The sequence below is a fragment of the Dasypus novemcinctus genome, chromosome 24 (assembly GCF_030445035.2).
Source record: "Dasypus novemcinctus isolate mDasNov1 chromosome 24, mDasNov1.1.hap2, whole genome shotgun sequence".
Taxonomy (NCBI): Eukaryota; Metazoa; Chordata; class Mammalia; order Cingulata; family Dasypodidae; genus Dasypus; species Dasypus novemcinctus.
Genome location: NC_080696.1, coordinates 55,546,095 through 55,562,914, shown reverse-complemented (window position 1 = coordinate 55,562,914; position 16,820 = coordinate 55,546,095). Strand labels below are relative to the sequence as shown.

The window sequence follows — 16,820 nt, the reverse complement described above, 5'->3', positions numbered from 1 at the left end:
AGCCTCAGACAATTGGAGCACCGACGGCTGCCCCTCTGATTTCATCCACACCCCAGCCAATCTGAGCCCGGATGCTAATTAACTGAGCTCTCTTGATGAACACGCCTTTGTCACATGTAGGGCCGAACTACAAAGCCCAGCATGCCTCGCCCCTCCCTGATCAATGAGAGCTTATTTAAATGATCTCTGAGGTCTTGGACCCAGGCCAATCAGCTGTCAGGGCTCATGATAAATCGCAATGCATTATTGATAATAATAATTACTGGGACATGCGCGTTCCGGCCGAAGGGGGGTAAATTTCCGAACTCCAGGAATTTGTGGCGGAGAGGGCAAATCACCGCGGCTCTCCCGGCGCCCCGATGCTCGCACCATGTCGAGGCGCAAGCAGGCGAAACCCCAGCACATCAACTCCGAGGAGGACCAGGGCGAGCAGCAGCCGCAGCAGCCGACCCCGGAGTTTGCAGATGCCGCCCCAGGGGCGCCGGCGGCGGGGGCGCCGGGTGAGTGGGGCTGGGGCGTCCGCCCCGGGCGGGGAACTTCCCGGACATTCGCGGGACCCTCGTGGGCGCGGGCTCCGGAGAGCGGGTGGCCGCCGGCATAGATGTGGGAGCCGAGATCTTGGGGGGTTCAGTTCTTGGGCAAGGGGAGGCAGCCCCTTCTCCCCGCGCCCTTGCACATTTTACACTTTTTCCTCCTTTCTCTCGTGTAAGTTTCACCCCCAGTCCTCTGGAACCCCTCACTCTTGAAAGAGTCTCTGGTCCTCTCCCCCCTCTTAATTGGTTCCACCCCCCTCGCCCGCCCCCCCCCCGCCCCCCACTTGTAACTTAGGTTCCTCTCCATCCCTGGCGCCGCTTTTTCCAAAGAAAGGAGCCCCGGCCTCTGCCCCCCCCACCCCCGCCCGCCCTGGGGCTTTTGCAGTGGGCTGGAGGTGGGGCGCACCCCTGGAGGGCCCCGGGAGAAGGGCGGCCAGCGGCACGCTGCCCTCCCGGGCCCCGCGGGGGGAGGAGGCGCGACCTCTCCCCACCCCCAGGAGCGGGGGTGCGGGCCACCCGCGCCGCGGCCGGGATTCGGGGGCCGGGCGAGATGGGGGAGAAGGGCTCCCCATTCCCCCTTGAGATCGCTCTTCCTTCTCGGGTCGTGCCTGCGCCCCCCGGGCCGCGTCGCCGGCGATCCTCGCCCTAACCTTTCGGGGCCTGACCTCCAGCCATCTTTGATTTCCGACTTCCTAAATGGAACCGCAGGAAGCCCGAGGGGTGCTGGCCCCCGGCGTCGGGGCCCGGGGTGCGCGGCCGCCCCGCGGCGGCTGCAGCGGCCCCGCGCTCGGCGCGGCTTTTCCGGGGCGCCCGGCTCCGGGTGCGTGTGCGGACGGGGGCCGGGGCGAGGTCGGGGCCGAGCGGGCGCGCAGGGCGAGCTACCGCGGCCGCCCGGGCCCGCGCCGCCGGGGCGAGCGGCCCCCGAGGGGGAGGGAGGTTCGGGACCCCCGCCCGGCTGGACGCGGACCCGCCGCCGCCTCTTCCGCGTGATCGCTTAACGGCGGGGGTCGTAGGAGCGCGTCGATTTCCCACTATCTCCTGTCCTTCCCGGCCCGCCAAATTGTCGCCTGATAAGTTTGTAGCGTCCGCGTGGGGGGAGGGGGCACTGTAAACCTCCTCCCTGGCCTCGGGCCTTGCCCGTCGCCTTTCTCCCCTCCCCGCCTGCTTTCTAATTTCCCAGCAGCTGATGTGGGGGGTGTGCGCGGCAGCCCGGGACAATCCGACGCCCTGGTTTTCCCAAGAAAGCGGCCGCTGCCTCTTAGTATTACCGCATCGTACCGTTGTGGTTGTTTGTGTTTTTTTGGGGGGAAGGGAGGAATGTAATAAATTGCCAAAATTTACAATAAGTTAATGCAGTCCCCGTTTTCCCCCAAATCCCCCAAATAACATTTTTCTAGCGCAAATTAGAAATCTGCTTGCCCTAGAGGGCGGCTCTGCGGCTTGGGGGCGTCGGAAGGTCAGGGCAGCGCGCCCCGAAGTCGCCGCAGCCTGGACTCTCTTTGTGCCTTTGGCCGGGCGGGGGTGGGGGGAGCGGGGAGAGGCTTCGCCGCCTGGCCCACCTGGAACAAAAGGGTTAACCTCGGCCCGCCCGCCTGCCCCGGAGGGGAGGGGCCAGCTCCGACCTCCCCGTCCCTCCTCTGGTCCTGCTCGCCTCTCCCCTTCCTCCTACTCCCCTCATTTTGGGTGGGCGCCCGCAAGTGTGGCTTTTGGTGATGCCTGCCACTTTGGCGGGAACTTGTTACCGGAGAGCTGCTTAAGTTCCTGCGGGTTGCAGTCTCGTGTCAGAGTTACCATGAGCCGGGCTGGGGTCCCAGTCCTGGCTGTGCGCTCCCGCGGCCGTTCGCGTTTGGGGGGCGGGTGTCCACTGAGGATCGCCGCGGTTGGAGCGGACGGCCGGGTTGCGCGCGGGCGCCCCCTGGAGGCCAAGCCTGGAGCCGCTCCCTGAGCCGGAAGGCGGTTCCCCGGCAGGTACGGCTCACACCTGGTGGGTGGGACCAGGTTGAAGGGCAAATGGAGAGGGCTGCGCCAGACCGAGGATGGGCACCTCTGCGGACTGGTGCCACTGGCTTTCGCGATCGCTGCTGCTCCCGGTATTCTCGCCAAGTCTTTGGAATTCGTGGAAAGAACTCCTCCATCCTAAATGTGTTTGAACAACTCCCGGATACCGAGTTGGGACAGAAGGTAGTTTCCCCGAGCGGTACATTTTGATGCTGCGTTTTGGCTGCTTGCGATTGAGCAGCCTTAAATCTATTTCATGTAGGTATGTATGAATATACGAAGTGTATATTTTTAAAGTAGAGAGTGGACCGGTCTTATGTTGCAAAATCATTTGAAACGCAGAGTATGCAGATTTTGAGGGAGGATTGTGAAGTCTAGCGATCAAATTAACAGATCAAAAAATCTGCAGGTGGTCTGGGGACTAATGCTACAAACGGAAAATTAGCATTTTTTCAAAAGAGTTTCAAATGCCCTTTGTGCTAAACTGGATTACAACCATCAACGATTAAGATTCCCAGGTCTCAAATAACTGCCTAGCCCATTTCTAAAAACGACCGACGGTGGTTGTAAGGGAATAGGGTTCTCGGGGCTTCTATTTTAATTTAGGATGAGGGAAATCCTGTTGATATTAGCACTAGTTAAAAGTTGCAAGCCAAACGTCCCGAATTAGATTTTGAATTGGATTTCTAAAAGCATGAGGGACTATAACTTGCCCCCCAGTCCCTTTTGTTCATTGAAAATAAATTGCATTGTAAAATCCCTATTCTCTGACCTTAAGAATGTAACCAACCCTCCAGTGCAGGAGAAAATGATACTTTGTCATTCTTGCCCATGCTGGCTTCCTCACTGGGGGGTGGGGTGGTGGTGGAGTGGGGAGCCATCTCCGTAGGCGGGAGATGGAGTTAGCACTTCCTCTTGTGAATGTGAAGGGTTTGGTTTGGGGCATGGTTTTTAGAGTGAGATCTGCAGCCAACTCTGGTTGTATGACTTTCAGCTGTGTGGCTCATTTGACGTCTGCTCTGGGGTTCTAACTGTACAGGGGAGATAAAACACCCTGTTTAGGTACTAATTTCGATATGGAAGACCTACTGTGTGCTTCGAATGTGATCAGGTAATTATTTTTGTCCAAAATAGTAAGGCTTTAGTTTTTATTTACTTATTGCATCAAGCTGGTGTTGTGCTGCCGATTGATAATTCTGTAGTAACCGTGGCGTACTATGTGCCTGGCACCAGACTCAAGTTCATGAACTTTAATTCTCGCAACAGCTTGCCAAAGCAGTGTTTTTATTCATTTTAGAGTAATCTGTGGTGATTGGTTGAAATGAGTTGGTCTGTATCCAGGGGGCTGGGTTAATAAGGTCTTAGCAACTGGTGATGGGGGTAGGTTGAGGGAGCCATGTTAAGTTTTGGGTTTGGTGATCTCTCTAAATTTTTGAGATGAGCCTTTGCAGGGTTTTGATCAAGAGGTCCCTAGAAATGGAAAAATTACAGCTAGTTGGAAAGAAAGCAGTGTTCGTTTGCATTTGCTTGGTTTTTCTGGGCTTTATTGCCTTGGAAAAATTAGAGAAAGAGTTTAGAAGTTCCCTCTCTCATCACCCTTGATCATTCTTTTGATCATTTAAGAAGGAATCTAAACATTTTTAGAAGCCTCTCTTCCAAGAGAACTGGATTTCCAGTCACTACCATCTATTTTTGTTTTTAAACGAATTTCATGTCTTGTCAGGCTTTGTTCTAGGGAGCACTGAGGAAGGAGACAGCCCAGCGCCCTTCCCTCACGGAATTGCAGATTTGCTAGCCACAGCTCTAGTTCTGGAAAACGGGCTTTGGAGCCTTGCTAGCAGAACTCATACACCCAAGCAGCTCGAAAGCTTCCTTTTATGTTTTCTCCTTTGAGAGCGGAGTCCCTGGATTTAATTTTGATCCAAGACAGCAAATTATTTTTTGCTCTTATTTTGGAGCAATTAATTTTAGCCCTGAATTTACCAAATTTGTTGCTTTAAGTGTTTCAAACTGCAGAATTCAGATGTGAAATTAAACTGGTGTAAAGTACTTTCAACTGGTTCATTACTTAAGGACATCTCAGCTTTTTTTTTTTTTCTTTTTGTAAGCAATTATCACTAAGGGGAAGGGTAGGCGATCTTATGTGCTTTAGATAATCTACTCTTTGTAATTCTTTTAATATAGGAGTGGAAAAAGATAAGTTTGATTCATAATGCTTTTATCAAGATATACAGCTTTTATTTTTTTTTAAACCTTTTAGTGTCTCCAGAATTTGATTGGTCCTTAGTAGATGAGGCTTTCCTCCTATACAATAGTAACCGTATTTTCTACCCATTTGGCAGTGATTGAATCTAAGACCCCTGCTGGGTTTACTGCATTCTTCCAACTTATTGGATAACTAGATGCTGAGAGATAACATTCCTAAAATTCGGCGTGGGGGTGGGGAGGAGGGGTGGAAGAACTAGCTGTAGTGTAATCCCCCTGAACTTTGCTTTTTCCTTTTTCAAAGGGTTAACTCGAGAACTCGGCAATTGTCGTAACAGAGTCCTCTTACACTTTGGCAAATACGGTTTCAGTATTTGCTAACGGTGGTCTAGAAATAGAGGTACTTTTTACTGCCCAAGTAAACAGCACCGCTGCTGTTTTAAGATTCCAGTGGGATGTTGCTGGAATTGCTTCGAGGCTACAGGAGAGGCCAGTTTGTGTATACAGCAAAGGCAAGCTGGTATTCAGGTTGTAAATCACTCTTGGGAACTGTTGGATCCATCGAGAGCTGGAGAGCTTAACCTTTTTTGTGCCACAGGATGCCTTTGGCAGGCCCTTCTCAACACACTATCTTTAAATGCATGAAGTAAAAAGATACAGAATACCAAGCAAATAACATTGACATCTAGTTATGGAGAAATTAAACCTTTGTGATATAGTAACATGTGCTTCTTTAGCCTATCAAGTAGCCACTGAAATTTTTCCAAGGAATGTAACAACTGAAACATGATATGAACATATCTCTGGTTTCGACTGATGGCAGTCACAGGTTCCAATTAATACCATCGGGCTATGTTCCCTCTTTTTTTGAGGTCCTGGGGCTGGGGATTAAACCCGGGACCTCAAGTGGGAAACCGGGAAGCCAGCCACTGAGCCACATGGACTTCCCTGCCTTGCCTTTGTTTGCTTGCTGTTTTGGCTTTTGCTCTTAGGAGGCACCAGAACGAACCCAGGACCTCCCATTGGGGAAGCAGGTGCTCAACTGCTTGAGCCAAATCGGTTCTCCCTGCATTCCTAATAGTTAAATTATTAAAGAACCTACTTCTAAATGCTGTTGGGGGCAGGGTATATTGTCCCCAAGGGGTGAATTGTTTTGGGAGAGGTGAAAAAAATTAGGTGGCCCTACGGGGGACCAGAGGACATAAACAGATAACCAGTATATCTGTGGTATTAAAATATGCTGGGATGATTAACGGGGGGGGTGATGGGGGGAGTGGGGGAAGAGGGTAAAAAATATCTGGAAGTCTCCATAGAGGGAGGAGTGATAGCCAAGAAACAATTTAACTTATGCCACCAATTTCAGTCCCCCTTCTTCAATAGTGTTTTTAAGAATCCAATCCTTGCTCTTTCCTGGCTAGTACTTTCTGTCACATTAAACCGCTTGGGGGAAAAACATCTGCAAAATGAGAATGAAGATGCTTATTTCTTACATGGCTCTGAAGGTGTGAGTCTGAAGTGTATGTTTTTTGTTCTTTTGGAGGGGAAGGTGGTGAAGGTTTTGCTTTGGCTATTAAAAGGTGGGATGGAATGGTCAGTGTTTTTGCATAAGCTTTATTAGAGATTTCCAGAAGTAGAGTGACCAGGTCAACAGCTGCAAACATGCTAATTAAAAAGAAGCCATAGTACAAAAGTGTTTACAGTTTTTCTCTTCCAACCCAGGCTCACTTTCCAGGAGGTGGTCGCCAGCAACTGTTTCTTTTTTCATTTCAGAAATTCTCCACGTACATTTATATCTTTGTCTGTAAACACAAATGGAGCATATTATATACATCCTGTCGTGTTTTCCCCCCCACCTCAGTCTTGAAGTAAATCTTGGGTAGTTGTCTTATATAGCAGCACATGCAGATGTGTTTTATTCTTGTAGGCTACAAACTAGTCATCATATTTCTGTACCCTAATTTAACCAGAACCTTAGGTATGGACCACAGCACATCCTTTTTTTTAAGAATTAAATTGTATTGAAGTATATCATTCAAACGTGAACCTATATAAATAATAAGTATATAGTAAAAAGTTGTGTACTTGCAAAACAAACATGCATATCCTCATACAGAGGTCCCATATATCACCCTACTACCAACACCTTGCATTGTGAGACATTTGTTACAAATTATGAAAGCACTTCCTCAGAATATTCCTACTAGCACATCCATTTTTGTTGTTGCTGTTTATTAATATAGAAAACTGCAAGAAACATCCTTGTATTGCAGAAAGTTAATTGCTACATCAAAGGAGAGTTGCATTTAAAATCACAAGGCTGCAAGTTGTACCCATTGATCTGCACCTATCAACTGTGAGTCTTTCCCCCACAATGAGGAACTTTTTTGGGACCTTTTAAAAGTTCTTCACTCAAAATTGCCAGAATTGCCTTCCCAGAAAGATGGTCAGCCTAACCATCTCCACAAGCACCGCATTTTGGTTTCTTAGGAAGTTGTGCAGATTGTTAGTCTCAAGGGTTCTGGGAATTGCAGAATATGTTTAATTTGACTCTTCAAGCTAGAAAAGACTGATCCAAAGTAGTATGATTCTCGGCTACTTGAAATCTTCCTGGAAGTAGCCAGTGTGCCTAGAGTCCTGACACTTGAACCCAGGACCTCATATGTGGGAAGCTGGCGCTCAACCACTGAGCCACATTGGCTGCCCTGAGCTCTTCCATCTGTTCTGCTTGTTGTTGCTTTTCTAGGAGGCACCTGGAACTGAACCGGGGACCTCCCATGTGGGAAGCAGGCCCTGAACTGCTTGAGCCACTTCCTGTCTCCTGTCCTAATACTTTGAAAGCAACTTCTGGGAGTCTCAGATACAAGATAGGAACAGTAACACCAGTTTCCATTCCCAGCCTTCCCAGGCTTTTCTATCCTCTGGCTTCTGTAAGAGGAAAGATAGTTACAATCTTAAGAAAAGAAACATAGTGTGATAGGAAGTGTACAGGCTGAGGGTTCAAATAGAGGACCTGGGGAAGCCACAGGCCTGGATTTTAATGTTGGTTCTCAGTTTACTAAAATTGTATTGCCTTGAGCAAGTTAATGTGTCTCCTGTACCTCAGTTTCCCCCTCTCAAATAGGATGATAGTACCTACCTCACAGGGTTGTTAATTACACATAGATTGTTTAGACCACAGCTGTATGTACTAAGTGTTCAAAAAGTAATGCCATCTATTTTTCATTGTTGCTTCAGGAAAGCCCTGTTAACCTCTCTGAGCCTCAGTTTTTCTCATCTGTAAGTAGGGCTGATATTTGATAGGATTGAATGAGTATGTAGCAAGGGGCACCTAGGCACATTTGTTTTGTTTACCATTGGATCCCTAGCCCCTGCCTTACACACAGGAGATTAGAGGTGTTGCTGAGTACATGGTATAAGTTGTCCTTCCTCCGGCAGTCCTAGTTCCCAGGCAACCAGATGTGCCTTTAGAAAGAGTCAAGGCAGGGAAGTGATGTTCATTGAACACCTGGCTACTCAGTATCTGCACGATCCCCAGTTCTAGGATGGTACAAGGCTTGTGGTGGGTGTTCGCCAAACAGTCGTTAAATTACTTACCTCCCTGAATCCAGGTGTCTTTTTTTGTGACGTTGACATAGCCATGTTTCCTGAAAGTTCTGAGGGGTAAGCCTGTTTTCTTGTCCCTGGCAGACCATACCTATACCTCCAACCCACACATACCTTGCGAAGCTTCATATTCTTACCCAGTCTGGGGTTAGTAAGATCTAGTCCAGGGAAGCAGATTTGGCTCAACTGATGGAGTGTCCGCCTACCATATGGGAGGTCCAGGGTTCAAACCCCAGGCCTTCCTGATCTGTGCGATGAGCTGGCCCATGCGTAGTGCTAATATGTGCAAGGACTGCTGTGCCACACAGGGGTGTCCCCCATGTAGGGGAGCCCCACGTGCAAGGAGTGCACACTGCAAGGAGAGCCGCCCAGCACGAAGAAAGCACAGCCCACCCAGGAGTGGCGCCGCACACACAGAGAGCTGCAGATTCCTGGTGCTGCTTACAAGAATGCAAGTGGATATAGAAGAACACACAATGAATGGACACAGAGAGCAGACAAGGGGGATGGGATAAATAATAAATTTTATTTTAGTCCAATTTCTCGTTGCCATGCTTCTTAAATTTAAAGGAACTGCTTTTGAAAATGAGTCTTTATGAGAAATGCTGTTTTGTTTTATGGTCAATTCCCCCCCCCCCCAAAAAAAAACAAACAAAAACTGCTGGTGGCTCCCTATGGAGCCCTCAGTCAAGAGCCCCTCAGGGTTTTAAGTAAAATCACCAAGTTGAAACAAAATGTTAGTTTGCTTTAAAGACCGATAATTTTATTATTTAAAGTCGTGGGTGCCCTTCCTGCCCTTGTCCCACACTTTTGCACATTGGGTTTATTTGAAACGGAAGCACCATCACAATATTCGCACACTCCCTGCAACGCAACGTGTTCTGCTCACCTCCTATGCCCCGTGTCAGTGCTTGCCAGGATACCACATAGTTGTGCCCTGGTGGACTTGAGGGGTTTGAATAGGGGTTGTTTTCAATTTAATTTTAATAAGTGGCTGGTCCTTCTGTCTCTCCGAATGACTTTTTCCCCTCACATGGTCTTCTGCCTGTTGGAATACAGACGAGACCCTCTGTGATGGTGTGTGTTGTTGTTGTGGTTTCTCCCAGTAAATCCTTTCCCACCACCCCCACCCCCACCTCCTTTTGGGGCCAGAGTTCTCAGTTTGCCCTCTTTCGTACTAGGTACTCCAGTGAACCACCCGGGGAATGACAACGGAGCGGATGGGGAGGAAGCGACTGTCAAGCGGCCTCGGCGGGAGGAGACTCACGTCTGCGAGAAATGCTGTGCGGAGTTCTTTAACATCTCTGAGTTCTTAGAACATAAGAAAAATTGCACTAAAAATCCACCTGTCCTCATCATGAATGACAGCGAGGGGCCGGTGCCTTCCGAAGACTTCCCCGTAGCCGTGCTGAGCCACCGGCCACGGAGTCCGAGCAGCAAGGACGGTCGCATGGAGAACGGGGGCAGCTCAGGGGACGTGAAAGAGAAGCTGGGCGCCGAGTCTGCGGTGTTCCTGAAGACAGAGCCCGCCCTGCTGCCCACCCCTCAGGACATAAGCTATGGACCCAAAAGCAAAGTGGCCAACACTAATGTGACTTTACAAGCCCTGCGGGGCACCAAGGTGGCGGTGAATCAGCGGAGTGCAGAGGCCCTGTCAGCCCCCTTGCCCGGGGCTGGCAGCCTGCCCTGGGTCCTCGAGCAGATCCTTTGTCTGCAGCAGCAGCAGCTACAGCAGATCCAGCTCACGGAGCAGATCCGCCTGCAGGTGAACATGTGGGCCTCCCATGCCCTGCACCCCGGTGTGGCTGGAGCTGACACCCTGAAGACTTTAGGCAGCCATGTGTCCCAGCAGGTGTCTGCCGCCGTGGCTCTGCTCAGCCAGAAAGCTGGCAGCCAGGGTCTGTCCCTGGACGCCTTGAAACAAGCCAAGCTACCTCACACAAACATCCCTTCCACTGCCAGCTCTCTGTCCCCAGGGCTGCCACCCTTCGCCCTGAAGCCGGACGGGTCGAGGGTGCTCCCGAACGTCATGTCGCGCCTCCCGGGGGCTCTCCTACCTCAGGCTCCAGGCTCTGTGCTCTTCCAGAGCCCTTTTTCCTCTGCGGTGTTAGACCCATCCAAGAAAGTGAAGGGGAAGCCGCCCAACGTCTCTGCGGTGGATGTCAAACCCAAAGACGAGGCCGTTCTCTACAAGCACAAGTGTAAGTACTGTAGCAAGGTTTTTGGGACTGATAGCTCCTTGCAGATCCACCTCCGCTCCCACACTGGAGAGAGACCCTTCGTGTGCTCTGTCTGTGGCCACCGTTTCACCACCAAGGGCAACCTCAAGGTGCACTTTCATCGACATCCCCAGGTGAAGGCAAACCCCCAGCTATTTGCCGAGTTCCAGGATAAGATGGCGGCAGGCAACGGCATCCCCTTTGCACTCTCTCTACCTGTTCCTGTAGATGAATCGAGCCTCTCCTTAGACAGCAAACCCATCCTGGTCCCAGAGACCCCCTCTGTAGGGCTACCTCAAAATCTCTCTTCGGGGACTAACCCCAAGGACCTCATGAGTGGCCTGTTGCCCAACAACCTGCAACCTGGGCCTTCCCCAGAAAGTGAGGGTGGAGCCACACTGCCTCGGGTGGGACCAAATCCTAATTCCCCAAGGGTTGATGGCTTTCAAGGGAGCGGGACCCCCGAGCCAGGGTCAGAGACTCTGAAACTGCAGCAGCTAGTGGAGAACATTGACAAGGCCACCACCGACCCCAACGAATGTCTCATCTGCCACCGCGTCCTGAGCTGCCAGAGCTCCCTCAAAATGCATTACCGCACCCACACCGGGGAGAGACCCTTCCAGTGCAAGATCTGTGGCCGAGCCTTCTCCACCAAAGGCAATCTGAAGACACACCTCGGGGTTCACCGAACCAATGCGTCAATAAAGATGCAGCACTCGTGCCCGATCTGCCAGAAGAAATTCACCAACGCCGTCATGTTGCAACAACACATTCGCATGCACATGGGTGGTCAGATTCCCAACACGCCTCTGCCAGAGAGTCCCTGTGACTTCACTGCTGCGGAGCCGATGGTGGTCGGCGAGAATGGCAGTGGAGGTGCTCTTTGCCACGACGACATCATCGAAAGCATCGATGTAGACGAAGTCAGCTCCCAGGATGCCCCCAGTAGCTCCTCAAAGGTCCCCACGCCTCTTCCCAACCTCCACTCGGCGTCACCAACTCTGGGCTTCGCCGTGATGGCCTCCCTGGATGCCCCGGGGAAGGCAGGCCCTGCCCCTCTCGGCCTGCAGCGGCAGAGCAGCCGGGAAAACGGTTCCGTGGAGAGCGATGGCTTGACTAACGACTCGTCCTCGGGGATGGGAGACCCGGAGTATCAGGGCAGAAGTCCAGAAGCCCTGGAGACCGTGTCCTTCCAGGCACTCTCTCCGGCCAATAGCCAAGCGGAAAGCATCAAGTCCAAGTCTCCGGATGCCGGGGGCAAAGCAGAGAGCACAGAGAACAGCCGCCCCGAGACGGAAGGTGATAGCGCTTTGGATTTAACTTATGTCCATTTTGGGCACAAGGTCATCCAAGAGGAACCTGGGTTGCCCTTTACAAATGGAGAGTATGGTATTAGAAGCAGCTCCTGTAGGGAAACTAGTCTTTCTTTTGGGTAGAGGGAAGTAACAACTGCCTCTACCTCAATAATGAACCCTTTTTTTTTTTTTAATAATGGTTAATGCAAATTGGATCAGGACAGTGTATCTTTATTTTTTGTCTTTGAGCCTAATGGGGGTATGTGTGTAATCGTAAGTAAACTCCAATAGAAGAATGTTTGAGAAAGTGGCCATTTCTTTTTGGCCACTGATAAAAGCCATAGTACTTGATTCGAAGTTGCCACTCTAAGGTTTACTGATGAATAACTCTTAAGGGGAAAGTGTTTGAGTCATTATTTTTTTGAGTCGTTTTTTTGTGCACATAGAGAAATCAAAGAAAGCTGCTTCTGAGGTGCAAGTTTAATTATCTGCGAACCCGTTTCCAGGTTCTCAGACTAGTGGGCAGTTGCTTCTAAAGCTTTTGGTGTGAGGAAGGGTTGAGTGTGGGGTGATAACGGCTGCATGTTTTCTTCCCCTGTGCATCTCTAGGTCGGAGCGGCCTCCCACCATTCATCCGAGCGCAGCCAACCTATATCAAAGTTGAGTTTCCTGGCACATTTGTTGGACCCTCAACCCTGTCCCCGGGCATGATGCCCTTGTTAGCGGCCCAGCCACGCCGGCAGGCCAAGCATCACGGCTGCACGCGCTGCGGGAAGAACTTCTCGTCCGCGAGCGCACTGCAGATTCACGAGCGAACTCACACTGGAGAGAAGCCTTTCGTGTGCAACATCTGCGGGCGAGCTTTTACCACCAAGGGCAACTTGAAGGTGGGTTTCTTTAGGCTTTCAGCCGAGCTGGGGGCTGGGAGGGGTGCCCCCTCAGTGGTGTTACCCGTGGGGAGCACGTCCAGAGTAAAGACCACGTGGGGTTGATAGATGCATCTCAGTCAGCTCTTGGAATATCATTTTTTAAGTTACTGTTTTTTATCACATGATAACGTCTCTGGAATTGGGGTGCTCCTTTGCAGTCAGTGGGAGAAGAAAGCAATGTGTCTGGTTTCAGGGGCACGTGAACTGCTTTTTTTAATGGATGCTGGCTGGATGCAGGACGCCATTTTTCTCTAGGCTCCTGTCTGTTGGAAGTCCAGCGTGGGTAGATGACCCTCTAATGTTGGCAGAGCATGATTTCTTTGTACAATAGTTGAAGTGCAGATGTGAAGTAAAATCTGGAAACATAAATGGCATTTGTCATATTGGTAATGTATCAGTAAATCATTCTTTTGTCCTATGCTTCCAAACTTTGACTGCCCTGTACATTGGTTTTTATTTTCCTTGCTTGCAAAGTTGAAGTAAACACCACAAGTTAAACATACGTGTAATTCAGTGCCACTGGAATGTGGGGGGTGGGACTCCAGGTGATCAGCACACATTAAAAAACTGAGCAGCTGGGTCCCTCCTGATATTCTTTCCACCAGAGAGTGATTTACAGGTACTGTCATGATAAGTTTATTGCACCTAAGATTTCATCTGGGGAGAAGTAGCCCATGTAAATGGCTTATATATATATATATATATATATATATATATATTTTAACTATATATATATATAGTTTTCTGGAACTGCCATAACAACTTACAACAATGTGGGTGGCTTAAAACAACAGAAATATATTCTCTTACAGTTGGGGAGGCTCTAAAGTGTGAAACTACAGTGTCTTGGCAGGGCCAGGCTCCCTCCAAAGGCCCCCTAGGGGAGAATTCCTCAATGCCTCCAGCAATTTGGGTGGCCCCAGGTGTTCCTTGGCTTGTGGGAGCATCACTCCAATCTGCCTCTGTCTTCACAGCTTTCTCCCCTGTGTTGGTGTCTCTTTGTCTCCAAATCTCCCTATCCTGCAATACCCGCTCTGCTCTCCCCAAATTTTTAAATTATTTTATTTTATTTTGAGGTACTAGGGGCTGGGGATTGAATCCGGGACCTCATATGTGGGAAGCTGGCGCTCAACCACTGAGCCACATTGGCTTCCCTGAGTTGGTTTTTCATTTATTTGTTTGTTTTTTTGTTTTCAGGAGGCACCGGAAACCAAACCCAGGACCTCCCATGTGGGAAGCAGGCGCTCAACCACTTGAGCCACATCCGCTCCCCTCTCCCTATCCTTTTAAGGATACCAGTCACTGGATTTAGGGGCCCCCCTCCCCCCCGCCCCGCCCCATCCCCTAAAGTTGTATGACCTCATCTTGACTTGATTACTTCTTCAAAGACCCTGTCCCAAATAAAGTCACATTCCCAGTTCCTGGGGTTAGGACTTCAGCCTCTCTCTTTGCGGGATATAGTTCATCTCGCCGCTGTCTCCAATTTGGTGGATGACCTGGGAGCAGGGTTCAGCCCTCTCTGGATTTCTGTCCCCACCTCAAATGGGCTGACTAGTTGATTTCTCTTTTTTTATTTACTTTTTTATTTTTCTTTATTTATCCCCCCTTCCCCCAGATGTTCGCTTGTCTCTCTGCTCGCCTTCTCCAGGAGGCACCGGGAACCGAACCCCGGACCTCCCGTATGAGAGGCAAGTACCCAACGGGCTGAGCCACATCCGCTCCCCGTGGGCTGCAGTGTCTGCTTGTTGTGGCCTCTGCTTGTTGTGGCGGGGGTGGAGTCTAGCTCCTTGCTTCAGGAGGTCTGGCTGTATTGTGGCGGGAGGCGGTGTGTGCTTGTCTTTTAGGAGGCACCAGGACCTGAACCTAGGTGAAGTCACTTGGTATCAAATAACTTAGAAATATGAAGCTTAGTTAATTCCCAGGCTCTGGAATCAGCTGGATCTAAGTCTGGCCCTCTTACTGGATTGTGGTTTTGGGACGATGACTTCCTGTGCCCAGATCCTTACCTGGGATATGGGAATAGTGCTAATGATGCCCTCAGGATTGTCCTGGGGAGTAAAGTGGGTTGTAGCAGGGAAATGTTAACAGTAGTGCCTGGAGCCTTACCCAGTGGGGTTAGCAGTCGTGATTTCAGTGGCACAGCAAGCTTCCCTCTAATACCAACAGACTGCTCTGACGTCCCAGAGATGCCAGTGAAGATGAAATGAGAGCGTCTAGAAAGCCCAGGGCCCTGTCTTAAACCAGACAGGGGATTGGGAACTCAAAAGTCAGGCAGGAAAAAATAACTGGAAAGCAGGCCAGGTTGAAGGAGCAGTGTAGAGTCTGTCCATCAGACAGAGCAAGAGACCTTGCCTTGCTCTCTGCTCCCCGTGATCACTGGCTTCCTAACACTGCCCTTTCTGTGTGGCCATGACTATGAAGGACAAAGTACATGTTACCTTGGGGATGTCCCACCCTCCAGCTAGGGCTGTTCACAAATGGATTCTAATTGAATTTCTGAGATCATAGTTACCTCAAGCATATAGAGTCCCATGCAGTAAGAAGTAATACAGAGCGATCCTTATAGTCTTTGCCTCCTTTGTTTTCCCCAGTGGTAACATTTTGCAAAGCTCTAGAGTAAGATGCTGCAACAAGGATACTGACATTGATAAAATTTACCAAACATACTCAGGTTTTGGGTTTTACCTGTACTCAGGTGTGTGTGTAAGTTCTGTGCAATCTTACCTGTGTAGGCTCATGTAAACCTAGCAGTGCCTGGTATATGGACAGATAAGAGTTTCAGCCCTAACTTTGGTTATTTTTGCTCAGTTCTAGGCAGGAGTGCAGGGTCCTACGGTAGCTAGATTTAGCTGAATTTTTTTTTTTTTTTGAGAGAACAAACACCTGGATTTTGTTGTTGTATGGTATGAAATCTAACTAGAATTTATGAGGAAACGCTGGACAGAACCAAATCCTTTTGCAGGCTGAGTTTGACTTGCCAACGTGGAGTTGTCGGTTTCGGTGAACGCCGTTGTGTCCCTGTCCCCACAGGTCCACTACATGACGCACGGGGCGAACAATAACTCGGCACGCCGTGGCAGGAAGCTGGCCATCGAGAACACCATGGCTCTGTTGGGCACGGACGGAAAGAGGGTCCCTGAAATGTTTCCCAAGGACATCCTGGCGCCTTCGGCGAGCATGGACCCCGTGGTGTGGAACCAGTATGCCGCCATGCTCAGCGGCGGCCTGGCCATGAAGACCAATGAGATCTCGGTGATCCAGGGCGGTGGTGGCGCCATCCCTGCCCTCCCGGTGTCCCTGGGGGCCAGCTCGGTAGTGAGTAACGCCACCGCCTCCAAGATGGATGGCTCCCAGGCAGGTATCAGTGCTGAGGTGGAGAAGCCAGGTGCTACTGATGGTGTCCCCAAACACCAGTTCCCTCACTTCCTGGAAGAAAACAAGATTGCGGTCAGCTAAGCCAACGGAGACCTCGCAGTGAAGAAGTGCAGGCAAAGTGAAATCTCTAGCATCTGTCTTTTTATTTTTTAAGAACCCACCTGTCTTCTGTTTTGTTCCCCCCCACCCCCTTACTGATGTGCAAATGATGTTTACGGTTGTGACCGCAACCTCAGGCAGTCCTACAATCATGTTGCTATGCTGCTTTGCAGAAAAAAAAGAAAAAGAAAACATACCAAAACAAATACAGACTAGTTTTTTTTTTCATTTTGGAAAGAAGCGGGTCTTGCAAAGTAGCTTTGTTACTTGCAACAAACTGTACATAGAAACTTTATACAACCTAGATTAACTGTTTCCAAAGACTATCACCTCTTTCAAGGTGGAATGATTGGAATTTATTGAACCAACAGTGGAGTAGACAATTGCTTAACCTGAAGGGGGTGGGGCGTGGGTACTGCATCCTTAATGGGGTAACCATTTATGGAGGTGAATGGAAAAGGTCTGTTGTCTATTTAGGGACCTGTTTTGTATGCCCCCGAGCCTCACATCCATTGTTTTGTTGTTTTTTGAATGTACTTTCCCATTAAGCTAAGGTTGTAAACT

General features: G+C 50.0%; 1 protein-coding gene across 2 annotated transcripts; it reads left to right on the top strand.

Annotated features, from left to right (window-relative positions):
• The first annotated feature begins 333 nt into the window (after positions 1-333).
• Positions 334-16,359, top strand: SALL4 (spalt like transcription factor 4). Of its 2 annotated transcripts, none has more exons than XM_004476967.4 (4): positions 334-500; positions 9,521-11,857; positions 12,463-12,740; positions 15,813-16,359. In XM_004476967.4, exons 1-4 carry the CDS (start codon positions 371-373, stop codon positions 16,236-16,238), a joined length of 3,171 nt encoding a protein of 1,056 aa, XP_004477024.1. In that variant the 5' UTR covers positions 334-370; the 3' UTR covers positions 16,239-16,359. The 2 variants fall into 2 exon arrangements, with proteins under 2 accessions (XP_004477024.1, XP_071067894.1); XM_071211793.1 differs by lacking the exon at positions 15,813-16,359 and adding an exon at positions 14,398-14,543.
• The last annotated feature ends 461 nt before the right edge of the window (positions 16,360-16,820 follow it).